General features: G+C 41.5%; 1 protein-coding gene across 1 annotated transcript in view; it reads right to left on the reverse strand.

The window, feature by feature from the left end:
- LOC126383889 (retinoic acid receptor alpha-A-like) overlaps window positions 1-15,303 on the reverse strand; it is a 102,407-nt gene extending 87,104 nt beyond the window's left edge. Inside the window, exon 1 of the mRNA XM_050034633.1 lies at window positions 15,056-15,303. Coding sequence (XP_049890590.1) covers window positions 15,056-15,212 — 157 coding nt within the window. The 5' untranslated portion in view covers window positions 15,213-15,303. The remainder of the gene's footprint in view (window positions 1-15,055) is intronic.
- Between the last annotated feature and the right edge of the window lie 90 nt (window positions 15,304-15,393).

Genomic DNA, 15,393 nt, shown 5'->3' on the forward strand with positions numbered 1-15,393 from the left:
TGTATTATGAAGGACTCTATTGTTGTGCATGACAAAATGGAGATCTTGAATTGTTTTAATGAGCATTTTATATCTTCCGGTTCCTTGTTTGATTCTGCTCATTCTACATCTGGGAAACCCTGTACTGGTGTGCCAGTGTATACTGGTCAAGCTTTTAACCTGGCACCTTTTTCTGTGCAGGAAGTTTACAAAGCCTTAAAGAATGTAGATCCTAGAAAAGCACCAGGGCCTGATCTAATTGAACCTTACTTCCTAAAAGTGGCATCTGATTTTATAGCAAGGCCTCTAACATATATTTTTAATCTTTCAGTGGAAACTAAGGTCGTTCCTAGGCTGTGGAAATCTGCTTTTGTCCTCCCTTTACTGAAGGGAGGTGACCCGGCTTGTTTAAACAACTATAGGCTGATATCAAACCTATCAAACAATACCGTCACAGCTGCCCTGAAGGTGGCAAATGACATCTCGGTTGCACTTGATAAGAAACAGCACTGTGCGTCACTTTTTATTGATCTGTCTAAAGCTTTTGATACTGTTGATCACGTTTTAAAGCTTAGACTTCTTCAGTCAGGACTCTCAGAGCAATCAGTTGCGTGGTTTTCAGACTATCTTAGTGACAGATCTCATTGCATTAGACACAATGGTCTATGTTCTGAATTTGTATCTGTCTGCAAAGGTGTACCACAGGGTTCTATTTTAGGTCCTCTTTTATTTACCCTGTATATAAACAACCTGGGTCAAAATGTGTCTGATGTTAAGGTTCATTTCTATGCAGATGACACAGTCACTTACTGTTGTGCATCTACTCTTCTCCTGGCCACTGAGCACCTGCAAGATGCTTTTAATGTTATTCAGGATACCCTACTTCAGCTAAAGCTTGTTCTTAATGCTGAAAAGACAAAAAATTATGATCTTCAGTAACTCAAAGTCTAGAGCACACATCCCTGCTGTGGTCACTCTGGATGGAAGGAGCATAGGGACTTTCAGTTCTTATAAATATCTGGGTATTTTAATTGATGACTCCCTTACTTTTAAAGCACATGTGCTTCAACAAAAACTGAGACTGAAATTGGGTTTCTACTTTAGTAATAAGTTGTGTTTTTCTTTTAATGTAAAAAAGCAGCTTGTTGCTGCCACTTTTTTTTAATCTGTGCTTGACTACAGTGATGTTTTGTACATGCATGCTTCTGCTCAGTGTCTTCATAAAATTGATACAGCTTATCATGCTGTCCTGAGATCTATAACTAATTGTAAAGTCCTGACTGGCCCTCTTTGGCCACCCGCAGGCTTCATCATTGGTATATTGTCATATACAAGGCAATTTTAGGTTTGCTTCCGTTTCACCTATGTGTCCTTACCATGCCAAGGAGCACCAGACAATACTCCTTGCGCTCCCATGACCTTTACCTACTTTCAGTCTCAAACGTCCGTACTGAGCTTGGGAAAAAGGCATTTCCTTATTCTGCCCCCACTGCATGGAACAATCTGCAAAATATCTTACAACTGGACTGCCTAGTTTCTCTAAATGAGTTTAAATCTAAACTTAAGGACTTAGAGGCAGCTTCTTTAAGCTGTCAGTGCTCTTAATTCTGTGCAATGAACTAGTTTTAAATTTGTTACTGATTTACACTTTTTACTGTATGTACTCCTATGATGTTGTCCTTGTTATGTTATGTCTCTAACTGTGTTTATTTTATGCTGCTGCCTGTCTTGGCCAGTTCTCCCTTGAAAAGAGGTTTTTCATCTCAATGGGACCTCCTGGTTAAATAAAAGGAAGAGGGCACCTTTCCTGTAGCACAAGCACACAAAACAAGTTGTGTAGTGTAATGGACTACATTTCTACAGTGCTTTTCAAGTCTTAGCGACCACTCAAAGTGCTCAAAGTGTCCTTGGGCAAGAAACTAAAAACCAAATTGCTTCCGATGGCTATGGATGAGCCCCTTGTATGGTAGCTTCGGCCACCAGTGTTTGAATGGGTGAATGGTGCTTGTGTTGTAAAGCACTTTGAGTGGTTGCTAAGATTAAAAAAGCAAAATATAAATGCAGTCCATTTGTTGTAAAGTGGCAGGCCACTGGGGAGAATAAAGTTTCTGGTATTTTTCTTTGGTTAATAACAGCCTCACCAGAAAGCAGGTAGATGATGTTAAACAGCAGTGTTTATGGGAGATGTGCTTGTAATTTGCAGACACAAAGGCACTAACAGCAGCCTTCTTCAAGATAGAGCAATCAGAATGCACTTTGCACCTTGAAGTGAAAATGTACCAGACTTTAAATCTATGCAGGGACCAAACCACAGTCCACATGCACACGCAGCCTATCTGCATAGAAAATGGAGAACAGTCTCTCCAGCATCTCTACTGATTAGATTACTTTCTTCCGTACTTCATCAGAGTAAACTCAATTACTGATGGTAAGGGACAAGCTCTTATAATTACTGGACCCTCGTCCTTGCAAGGAATTCCCTGGCGGTTTAATCTAATCTCCCGCTACATTCACCCTGTCTGACTTTTTGCACATGTCGAATTTGCAGCTTTGCGTTCGGCAACTTCTGTGGCTCGAGGGAAGACTTAACAAGTCTGCGGCACATACAGTACCGTACGTGAGGATGGATGTTACCTCTGTAAGAAGGGACGAGAAAGTAAGATGACCACCAAGGTTAATTAGAATGAGATGATTTATAAATCTATCGATTCTCACTCTTATCTGAGGAGCAGTTTGGGCAGCAAGGAGAAGTCTCTGCGACTCGTTATGAAACAGTGACAGCATCAACTGCTTAAAACTTTCTGCAGAATCTTTAAGTAGACTTGCATAAAGCTGACATAATGGTGCTGCGTTAGGATTTAGAAAAGTTTGCTGGTCTGAATTTCAAGTGGTATTCATCTGAGAGTAAACAACTTCAGTGGGGAGAGTCAGCCATGTTATTTCTCTATTCTTTAAACAACTCCAGAGCGACCTGGTTTCATTGATGAGGACAGACAGACAGACATTTGTTTCCATTGAAGTCAGGTCATCTCATTGCTCCAAATGGTCTCCCTCTGTTGCTGGCAGAGAGCAGTCAGAAGCAGCTTGCACATAAAGCAGATGTATGGTGAGACACCACAGTGGAGGCAAGCCAGTGGTCTGACACACAAAGCCATCTGATAGGGGAGAGAGGGGGGAATAGATGCTGCTGCATATGTGTGTATGCAAACACATAACTAACAGTGGTGGGGAGCAACTAATTAATGTAATTTAACATGTTACATGCACGTTTACGCAGTACAGGAATGCCTTCTTGTGTCATATTTCAGGATAATGCTGTCCAGCAAAGCTGAGAGCAGCAACATCAAGGGTAGGATGGCTTTCAAGGAGCTGTCTCTACGTCCAGACAGACTCCATTCATTTGGCAGCACATGCTCAAATACTGAGTATTGTTTTAGACTGGTTATCTTGTTTGAATTTGCACTGCTTTTTGTCTGCCAATTAAATCAATGCGCATTGCTCTAAGCAATGCAAGTCTGCCATGCAAGCAATCAGCCAACCACGCCAAGGAGGGTGGACATGTAATCGGACAAGAACGCCTTTCCGCGCTGGAAACTTTACAATATTTTTCTTCTGAAATCAGAAAAAGGCTCTGACATTATTGTACAGTGTAAAGCTTGTTTTCACAAGCAGTTAAAATGCTGTTGACTTTGAAAGGCTCAGTGTCAAACCTTCAGCTTTATTGCCTAGTTTAAAAGTCCAGTGTGCAGGTTTAAGGAGCATCATTTGGCAGAAATGGTGTATAGCATTCGTAACTGTGTTTTCATTAGTGTGTAATCACCTACAACTAAGAATCATTGTGTTTTAGAATGAGATGTTTATATCAAAATATGGAGCAGGTCCTCTTCCATGGAGTCCACCATGTTGTTTCTACAGTAGCCCAGAACGGCCAAACCAAACACTGGCTCTTGATAGCACCATTTGCATTTTCAGGTTTGTTTGGTTGCAATCTGCAAACTCAGCTCTAGATGCCACTAAATTCTACACACTAGACCTTCAAAACATTTGTTATAAAATTAATCAAATGTAATAAATTGGGATGGGAATTGAAAACCAGTTCCAGATTGTCCAGATTGTTACGAATCCGTGGGAATCGTAATGCCACCGAGCGTATCATTCCTTTTATCAATGCTGGCATGTTTCTCTAACAGTGCGCACTGCAACAAAGTCATGGCAGAGAAGAAGAAACTGTCTCAAGCAAAGACGGAGTTCTGCTTGTAATGTCTGTAATATAATAATTTCCAGTAAGGTTGGAGACACCCAGCCAAACAGCACGTCTGTTACTGAGGGTAAATATCCTGTTATAATAACATTATCCGTACGCAGGCAGGCTTCGCTGATTTTTTCTTTGACTAAGAAACCTGAAAGAAAACAAATCCTGTTTCAATCTACACTGTGTTCAGACTCAGAGACTCAAACATAATAAAACTGTTGCACTGATGCTGAAAACCTGTGAAGGCCTCCTTTCTTTCCACGTAGAAAACTGATCAGGAATCAACGAGGAAATCGATAGAGACTGGGACCAATAAGCAGAGTAGATAACGGCACTGGTATCAGTAAAATCAAATCAATTCCCATCTTTAGTAGTAAGTTACATTACATATGACATTTTTCACAGGGTAACTAGTAATCTGTAGCGTATTACATTTCAGAAGTCACCCTCCAAACACTGAAACTACTGCAGTGCAAGTCCATGTTAGGCTGGAGGAACATGTTCTCAAATGTGATCATATTACCAAAGGCTCCATTTGCACTCATCATTTTAAGTGTCTTTTATCATATCCACATAAAATCCACACAGCCTTTCTTTACACTTTGCCACGTATGCCCCAGATCACAAATCTGACTACGGCTAAATGTACACCAGGGTCTGTCAGCATGACTCCGTCACTAATTTAGGATATTCCTTAATTTAAAAATCTCTGATCTCCTAATTTATTGATCATATGGCTGCATGGTCAAAAGGAGTGGTTCAGTTTATCCACAAGCTCAACCCCCCACCCCGACTCTACAGAGAACCCACGCATTAATATCCCTGTCCTGTATCCAACATGTAATAAGTGAAACAAGGTGTTCACCTGAGACGATGATGAGGATGTATGACTACTGGAGCACAAAAACAATGTATATTAGCCTTCCCCAGGAGGTGCGGCACACTTTAACATACATCGAGAGGAAAAATACTTTTGTTACTGATATGCCGTCAGAGCATTTGTGATGGCTGGGTAGTCCCACACTGAGCAGAGGCAGCGCCAACAATTCAGCTCCGCTGCCTATTTGAAACTCATGGCTGCGTCTGGGAGACAGTGTGACCACCTGCAGACAGATGGGACGCATAAACGTAGATTCATTACACCTCTCAGAGTGTGTGTGTGTGTGTGGGGGGGGGAGAGGTGGCAGGAGGGGGTGGTCAATGGGTACCTGTATGGTGGTGTATAGGCCCTATCAGGTGCAGGGGAGCCTTTTTCCATTTTCTGCGTGATTAAACTTTGAGTCGACTTCCCCGCATGTTAACATACACAGAAAGCTCCATTAGAGGAATAAAGGCTGGTGACAGACAAGCGCGCACGGCGAGTCTGGCTTCAGAGCAGGCAGAGAAAAATCTGTGGCTGCTGAACCCTTAGCCTCTGGCTGAACCTGCCGCCGGGGTCAAACAGGAAAGCACACACTCCCTGCTGGAGGCTGCAGGCAGAATGAGGGGAAAGACTAGAGAAAACAGCTCCTGTGATTGGCCCGTCCGCTTGGACTGAGCCTGCTGACACCAGGAGCGCACCGATACACAGGGCCGATACTGGCTTTCATAACAGCCAGTAGTCAGTATGAGTGATAAGCTCCAGAAAAAACACACAGCTGATAAAAGTTTGCCTGAACTTTAAAACTTTGCTCTCAAATTAGTTTTGACTGATAACATTAAGACATGATCTGATAATCTGCTCTTGTCTTGATCTGATACAAGCGCTGCTGTGACCTCATCAGATCATGTCAATGTGACATTCACCACAGTTTAAAAAATGCAAGTGATGCAATGTAACTTCAATTAAGAAATAACACAATGGTTTTTTTTTACAGCTAAAAAGTTCCTAAGTTATAAAATGCCCTTTGACTTTTCAATTCAACTCAGTAGGGGTTAAGGGTCTCACTCAGCTAGTGGCTAACTGTGGCTAATGCTAGCTAACATTGGCAAAGTTTAGCCAGAAATGGTTGTGTAACTGACATGATGGTTTTCTGATGTAATAACTTTTCTCTACTTTGTAACTGTACGTGAAACTTGTCTTTGGCCAACATTTAACTCTACCTCAGAGTTCTGAAGCCTTATATTCGCTTTAGCTGAATTTTAGAAGTTGTTTTTAAACAGGAGGCGTACTGCAGACATTGTCCTCCATTAGAGGTCAACCAACTTATCGATTTGGCCAATTTATTGGCGCTGATGGGATGTTTTATTGGCAAACGTGGCCCCGATAGTGGCCAGTAAGGCAAGGATGAACATCAGCCGCAGGGCTGAAGAGGGGAGGGTTATGTTAAATAATCAAGTTTCATTTTAACACATATTTACATGATTTTTTTGGCTGTGAATGCTGCCACTTTCTGTTCCAAATTAACAGCCCTTCAGTGTTTCATACACTGGGTTTCCATCCTTTTTTTTATGTTATATAAATTATTGAGAAATAATTTCAGTATTTTGAAATACAGAATAACTTTTCTATTATCTTGTTTCAAATTACATCTGTTTTTTTTTCAGCCCTGCAAATACCCATTACAAAACACTCAAAAGTAACTGAAATACTTATTGCAAACACAAATGCCAATGCCAATGTCTGATTATCGCTTTGCACGGAGGATACACGGAGTCAAGGTGATGTCATTGTGTACCTGAAAATATCAGTTTAACTTTGAGAATAATTAATAACAAAAAAAAATAAAATAAAATAAAAATTTCTCCCACTTTTTTTTTCATTCAAGTTTGATGTTCAATTCCAGATTTATGTATGTATTAATGAGTTAGATGTTCAACAGTTATCCAGTTTCTAATAAAGTCACAGGTTGTTCATTTCTGACAAAAAATATATTTCATGAGGGGTTAGACATCATCTTTCTCCTGCTCCAAACTATAATTATCATATCGGCCTTTAAAAATCCTTCATCAATCGACCTATTCTCCATCTTACAGTGAGCAAAGCCCCAAAAACTATATCACGTCACGGCCAGTATGGACAGCAGAAATCATTTTAACGACCACTAACTCTGAATGTACACTTGTCATGTCAAATTTTAATATTATAAACATTTTTGAATATATTCTACAGAGATGAGTGCAGTAGAAACGTCTCAATAATCCCTCACTGCGGAGGAAAACTGTTCAGACAGAGATCAACCTTGAGCCAGAAACACAGTCTAGTTTCAACCTAATGGAGGTTTGTTTACAACCAGTCGGATCGTGTGACTGCTCGTGTTTCTGCCATGTCTGACTTCTTTTTATCAAAATGTTCCCTAGATGTCACCAAATAACTCGGGGAGTATAATGTTACTACTGCCGATAGTATTGACTGTCTAAACTGTGAAAACATGTCTCAACTTGTAATGAGCAATACGCTTTTTGTCAACTGGTGAAGATATTATTGTTGTGCATGTGTGTGCTGACACCCGAAAATATGTACTGACCACAAAGGGGCTGAAGTTTTTCCACAAAATATAATTCATAAGCATGCAAAAAACAATCCATGTGCAAATTGTGGCATTGCGTGCTCAGAACTGAGACACAAATCGAATGCAAAAGAAAATGGTCATTACTGCTAAACTGTCTGCAGGCTCTTGGCAGCAACCCTCCAAAAATATACAGTGGGCGCCACAGCCAGCTTGAAAAACCCAAAGTGGTCGGGCCTGAAATGAGCAGTGTGAGGCAGGATGTGAGGTTACTCGTAGGTAATGTCGAAATAATCTGCAGAGCTGCAGCGTCATCTATCCGCTCTGTGCCCTCCACGTCCTTATATCCAGTTCCTCCAGTCTGAAAACCAGTGACATGTAAAACTCTCCCCACATGGTCCACATGACCAACAGATGGCAAAGAACCCCAAGCAAAGTCTGTCGCTGCACACAGGCAATTTAACACAATGATGCCGCATTCGAAATTAGGACAAAGCTGCTTTCCTGCTGCAGATAATGGAGGGGAAAAGGTGCAGTTCAAATCTCACGCGTAATTTTTGCTTAAATAAAAATCAATTGAGAACCATAAATCGCCGTGATTCAATTAAACCTGACAAATTAGAAGCCATCAGCAGAGAGAGAAACCAGGACAGGAACGGAGCGAAAAGAGGAGGGATGTAGAGAAAGAGAGGCATTTCCTGAAGCTCCTCGGGGTATTTGTGTATTTGGTTTGTGTTAAGGAGAAAGCTGTGGTGATTTGGGCGTGGAGCGGTGGGCATAGCCTGGGAGGATAAGAGGAATATTACTCCCAGTCGGTGGATCCAGCCCCTCTCCTCCTCCTCCTCTTCCTCCTTCTCCACTCAGCTGACTCTCCATCCAGTCTGGGAGTGTTTTTCCTGCAGGTTCTCTCTGCAGGAGCGCTGAGCGCATAGCTCACATACAGCAGGCCCAGTCAGAGGAAATGGTCAAAGTTCACCCAAAGTACACCAAATTAGAAGCAGCTTTGCTCTGCGCTCCAATGTGTTTTACAGAGGTGGATATTTAGACGAGCTTTAAACACTCAAGGAAAAGAAAATAACAGTAGGGAACAGTCATTTGACTTCATGTCTGGCGGGGAAATGGAGGAGGAGAGCGGTGGGGAGAGGTGAGGATCTGCTTTTCATCAGGGCCTCTATTCTGTATTTGACAGAAAAAAACTCACAACTCTGACTCTATTTCTTGATTTTATGTGCTGACAACATATCATTAAGTGACTGGTGTTTGGGTTCATAGATTCCCACGCAGTCATGTGACAGAACCCTCCCCCAAACCCTTCTTTTGACCCCCCTTGTGACCCCGTGGCGACCCTGTGGTGAATGCAGTGTCGAGGTCAAACTACACGTTGATGGGCAGCAGCGGCAGCGGCAGCGGCAGCAGCGCCGAACACAACAGGTGCGAGCCACATCAAAGCTTTCATAAAAACGCAGCGAGAAACTAAGACAGCCATAAAAGCAGATGACGAGGGAGAAAGCTCAGGAGAGGAACGTGGGGAAAGGAATAAGGTTGTTGAAATGCGAGAGGTTTCTTTTTAATCCACAGGAATTTGTGGCCTTAAAAGCACAGCGCCGGTATGATTTTATTCTCCCCTTGCCAGCAGTTTGAGACCAAACTGGATTCTGGTGTCGGCACTGTTAGAAAACAGTCAAAAGAGGTGAAGCTGGGAGCTCTGGGAAGGGTGTGGCAAACAAATCCAAATCAACAATCAGAATGTTTCAGCTGAGGGACACAAAAAAACATGAAAATAGAGCTGTGAGTTATTCTCATTTTATACAGAGGCTGATAAAATTATTTAAGTATAGGGGCAAAACAATGTTTTATTTTTGCTTTAGATTTTAGAGTTATTTTAAAAATTTATATCAACATCACCGACAATATTCAAGCTGGAATTCACAATCTTAAAATTATATCTTTTTATGCCAAAAATGTCACCACACAGTGTTCATTGTTTTAAGTGCTGAACAAGCAATTAGGCATATATTCTACATTAATATCTCCACCCACTATCGCCATTAAAGCCTGTTGAGACTGAGGTCAGTTTTAAAAGTTTGCCTCACATTCGCTGAGCGGCAACAGCCTTTAATTTTACACCTTAAAATGCCCAAATGTTATAAATTAAAGGTACGATAATTGAACACAAAATAAGTCAATGTAAGGGTTAAAGACAACTGAAGTTGATCCTCAACTAATGAAAATGAAACCCAAAATGCTGCAGTATTAAACACAGTTGCGTTCATGATAACGCTGTAATAATTTAATTCAAGCTTTAAGCCCTTTTAAAAATATATGTGAAATATACAGACGCACGTTTGTAAAAATATATGTAAATGAGTGTTTGTGCAGATGTTGATTTTTTAAGGATGTTGTGCAGACTTTTAGAAACGCTCAGGTTGTTATGAGCAACAAGCACTTCATAATTAATATGTGATTAACATGGTTTTAAACTGTACTTCAGACGGTTAATGACAGGACAGAAATAAAAAATTAATCGACAAAATCGCTCATGAAATTCGTATGAATCGATAAAAAGTGCAAAGAGGGACTCCATCAGATGGCGCACCTCACTGACTATTTGTTTGTTTCACTGAGAACAGTTTCAAAAATTGTAATAATTGTTTTTAGTGCCAAAGAAGAAGAAGAATTAAAAGTCGGTTCATCTTGGATTCGTAAAAACCCGAGTCAGAAATGGTCGAGTATGGAGCTTTGAAGTTTCTGAATCTTTTGTTTGTTTTCTAATCTACCGCCATTTAATTACTTCTCAGCCGGTCTTGGTCATGTCTGCTTTCTGTCTTTTTACCAGGGCTGTCCAAACCATTTTTTGGTCTTTGGAGCACCAGACCCGAGACAGCGCCTGACTAAGCGCTGTGAAACAGAGGTGAGAGGCAGCGCCGCTCTCGCTATCGGCAAACGGTCAGTTCTGTCCGGTCAGCACGAGCTAATACAGCTGCAGCGACTACTGTAACACCCGAAACAGAGAGGTTAAACAAAGGTCTTAACAAACTCACAGTGACATGGAAATGGCTCATGTCTGTTGATTAAACAGGTAATAACTGTTGGGTAGCATTAGCCGTGTCATGACCTGTCACTGTCTGTGTGCGGGTCGACTCGGTGTGGAGCGGAGCAGCTCTACAATGACAATTTTGGCAATTTTAAATTTTAAAAAAGAAAAGGAAAGAAAAGAAATATAAAGGTGGTCAATGCTGATCTTGTGGGGGCCACCAGAAATAAATCAGTGTACATAACATTTAGAGAAATTTAGAAACTGCTCAACGAACGAATGTCCGACTGGTCAGATATTTAGATATCTGGGTCCTGCCATACTTTCCACACATCACATTCTGTATCTAGAACAAACTCCTAGAGAGCTGGAGTCGTTAAATCACTTCACTGTCAACTGTTTACCGTTTATTTTGCCTTTAGCTTCTTTTAAACGTTGTCCTCCTGCTTTTTTATGTCGTCTGCAAAGCACTTTGAATTGGCTTGCTGTTAAAAGGTGCTTTACAAATAAACTGGCCTTCCATTCACGCCATGAAAAGTGTTTTCCTTTTAACAGGGTGGAAAAGCCTCTGAAACAGTAATTAAATCATCATGAGAAAGTTCTCCACTGGAAGCACATTAAAAAAAAATATTTCAGAGTTAGGCAGCTTTTTAAAAGCAACACCGAGTCTTTAAATGAGTCATTCTTTAAAAAATAAAAGTTAAAAGGTGTTTTTGTGCAGAGGTGGTCGAGCAGGAGCCTGTAGCAGTCGCAGCGTTTGATATTTGTGATACTGCAGATCCACAGTATCAGTGTAACCCTGGTGGGACCCTAACACTGTCCTAATCATGTCGATTAAACATGCCTGGCATCAGAGAGCTCTCCTTTCATTTCACTGTTGTACATCGCTTTTTATTTCCCCCCATCCACCTTTCATTTCACACGCCCACTAAATTAGCTTGGTGTGCAAGCTGTGCTAATGGCTTTTCATGTCCATATCAGAGGCGCTTAAGCCTTGAAGACAAAAAGGCCCCAATTATCCCATAACACACATCAGCTGCTCAGCACATATCACACTCAAACATCACACTCTGTCTTTTTAAGTCACAATGGCAGCTGTGTTTACAGACGATCACCTTTCCACTTGTTTGTCTGATGGCGTTTGGATTTGTTTTGATGAGATAAAATGACGCGATGCTTTTAATGTGAACGTCATTTGTGTCTTTACGCGGCGTGGGTATCATGTGCAGAAATTCCTCAGCCGCAAAGCCCATTTTATCTGTGTAAAGGAGGTCCTTGATCATTCTTAATTAACATCTAAACTGGTGGAGGAAGTGCATTAATGGCTGGCTTGTTGTCAATGCGGCTAATTAACACCCAGGAGGTTTCCATTATCCTGAACAAATAAATTAATAAACCAACATTTCAATGACCCTGGGAGAGGCTTTCTCGAATCAAAGTCTGATTTAAACAGAGCCTTATTCATACAGGAGGAGGGCAGGGGTGTTCTGTCCGACAGCACAAGAGGCCAAGGTGCAGCTCTGCGGGCCGAGGGCCACTGTGTTTTGAGAAAATGCAATAAAAAAATCTTTTGTCCCATTTAGCGCTTCATGAGTCCTATAAGGCCAACGTGTGTGTTAAAGGGCACTGACTGCCTAACTGCACGGACAATCAAACACCTTGGCTTTATTCGCATCCACCAAACATTATGTGAAACGCCCTGAGAGACGACACAGGCTTTGGTTCATTTGAATTAATTTCTGTGACAACTGAAATAAGTTTAGTGATAAAAGAAAATGGAATTAAACACATTTTTTTTTCAGTATTAACAATCAAAGGGCCGTAGCTTCCACTGAGCAGGTCACTGTCTCCTTTGTGTCCATGTTTTAGGCCGGTAAATAAGTAAAGGAGTGTTTCTCCATAGATGTGTATTCCTGACAGTGTGGACGAGGCACCGTTGTGACCTTGGTGTAAATACGAGAAAGAGAAGACAAATTCTAGAGACTTTAATTTTAGTGTCTGGTTAAAATGTACTAAGGGGGCCGAGGGACGTATAAAGGGACGGGGTCTTGACCTTAGCATTGTAAAGACGCTGGCTACGGCCCTGTTTCAAAGCAGCTACTGCAGCAGCTTTTTTCTAAGACGCTGCTCTTCAACAGTTTAAACCTACACTTTAGACTCAGACCTAACTTCAACTTTAAACTTGTGCATAAATACGACTTTTGCAGGAGTAAAAAAACAGCTGAACTTATTGTAACGGACCACAACGAACCAAAATGTTTCACTAATACATCCATGATTAACAATTAAAGCTTTTATTTAGGTTTTAAGCACTTAAAGAAACCCTGACAGGCATGTAAAGGTGATTCATTTCATTTCTGAGGGATATTTTGCCACTAATTCAACTGTTTCTACTTGACTTTAAAAAGAATACGGATGTTATGAACAATAAGCAATTCATTATAAATGTAAGAATAAGCAGAGATCAGCAGATTCTGATCATGTGTTTCTCCGAGGAGTAACTCTGTAAAATCCGAACGTTGTGACATAAATAAAATAATCCAGAATTCAAATGAGAACTTTGAAATGACAGAAAAAATAGCTGAACTCTACATGGAATCACTGAATCGAAAATATCTAAATAATAAAGAGTCTGTGCAAAATTTTAACAGGTGCGTTGGGGGACTAAAATCCTGACTACAGCTCTGTCTAATTGTGTGTAAGAGTACTGGATGGTGATACAGAATAATAAATTAAGATTAAATCACATTTTCTTTAGTTTAAGAATTTAAGGGAAAATGTGTCAGATATTTTTAGACACTTTCTTTTACATTTAGTGAACTCTGACGGAAATAAAAACTTTAAAGACACAACTTTCCCGTCGCATTATTATTTTTAAACGCAAGTTTAACATCACGACTACCATGAAAGAAGAAATTATATATAGCTCACTGCTTTTATTATTACTGGTCTAAATAGCTGAAATTAACGGGCAGCAATTTTATTAATGATTTAAAAAAAGAAAAGACAGATCAAACTTCCTAAGACTAATACTTTAATAAATTTGGGTTTTGCATGGCTGCTTGGACAAAAGTAATGATGTCACCTTGCACTCTGGATATTTGTGGGTTTTATGGAGACAAAAACATGAATCGCAACAATAACCAGCAAGTTACAGAGAGATGTGAGTCTGTCTTCATCTCAGCCTGACCTGCAGCTGAGCGCAGTGCGAGGCAGCTCAGGTTAAAGGTGGCAGCTGTCATTTCTGCACTTTCCCTCCACTGATAAGAGCCTCTTTTGACCGAGTGCCCTTGAGCAAACATTTCCTGAGGAATGACAGCTGGAGCCTGGTCATTATCAGATGGGGATAAATCACGGAGCAGCAGCAGGGTAACAGTGAAAAACAAACACTGACAAGTGCCTCATGAGCACACAGTGAGAGGATGAAAGTGATCTGCAGCTGAAGATGATGATACAGGCGGTTTAATGCAGCTTTCTGACAGGGATTTTTTTTTATCATGTCCCATCATGCTGCCCTACAAACTGCTCACCACCCTGCGTTTCTTTTGATCCTGTTAAAATAATTATTTAACCCTATATGGTGACCTAATTTTTGATTAGATATAAATCTCTCTCGGAATGCAGCTGCCTTTAAAGCATCAACTTCAGTCTCCAGGACAAAAACTCGCAGCAGTCCATCGATCAGCCGGAGCCAATTCAAAACGCAGAGGTTGACATGTTCCGATAGCAGCTCCGCTAATCTTGTTGAAAAGTCCGAGGGGTCATTTATCTAAATCAGTGTCACAGAGCGCAGGTCGCGGCTCGTCAGGCCGCCCCTCCTGTCATGTGCGGCCGGGGAAGGAGGTGTGGAAACGCCGCCTGTGTTTACTCTCTGCATTCCTGCAGCCTGCTGCTCTCTGAACTGAACTGATCTGAGACAAGCCATACATCAGCAGGTCGTGGCTGCTTCCACTGCTGAGAATTTATGACGGTGCACGGTAGGAGTGAAATATGACGTGCAGGGAGAAAGTTTCCTGAGAGTTTCCACTGAAGCAAACATTCAAAACAAACTTTTTCCATCAGACAAAATTACACTTCATCATGTCACTGAGCTGCCCAATCCTCCTGCGTCTCAATTATTCATCCTAATATTTTGCGTTCATGCGCCAACTCTTCCCAAATCTAATTTAAAATGAGCAATACCTGATCACCACAGTAATTATCAGACCTGAGGCCCTTTATGGCAACTTGTTGTGAATCATGTGGATGATGGACTCAGCCCGCGGCGGCCCATCATCACCTCCAGCTCAGCCCTCACAGCTTTAAGTGAGCCAATAACCACAACAGCAACAATAACAAGAGATGACGAGAAGTTGGACCTACAGTGTGCGCTCCGGCGGTGCTGCCACTCTCTGTGCGCCAGTCCGCTGATGCAGGCTTTCAGAGCCTTCTCCTGCAGCATGCAGGAGGACGGGCTGGACGTGTAGAAATCCAGCATCTGCCCGGGACTCACGGCCAGCACGTCCATGCAGTCAAACATGATGACGGCGCTTCGTTCAACTAGTCTTGTGCGTTATGGATAAATATCACCGGCATAAGCGCACACAACTCCATCAAACTCCGCTGTTTCCCCCCCTCCTCCCCCTCCTCCTCCTCCTCCTCCTCCTCTTCCCCTTCTTCCTCTTCTTCTTCCTCCCTCCGTTCATCCTTCTCTCCATCCT

This window comes from Epinephelus moara, chromosome 22, assembly GCF_006386435.1.
Source record: "Epinephelus moara isolate mb chromosome 22, YSFRI_EMoa_1.0, whole genome shotgun sequence".
NCBI classification, from domain to species: domain Eukaryota; kingdom Metazoa; phylum Chordata; class Actinopteri; order Perciformes; family Serranidae; genus Epinephelus; species Epinephelus moara.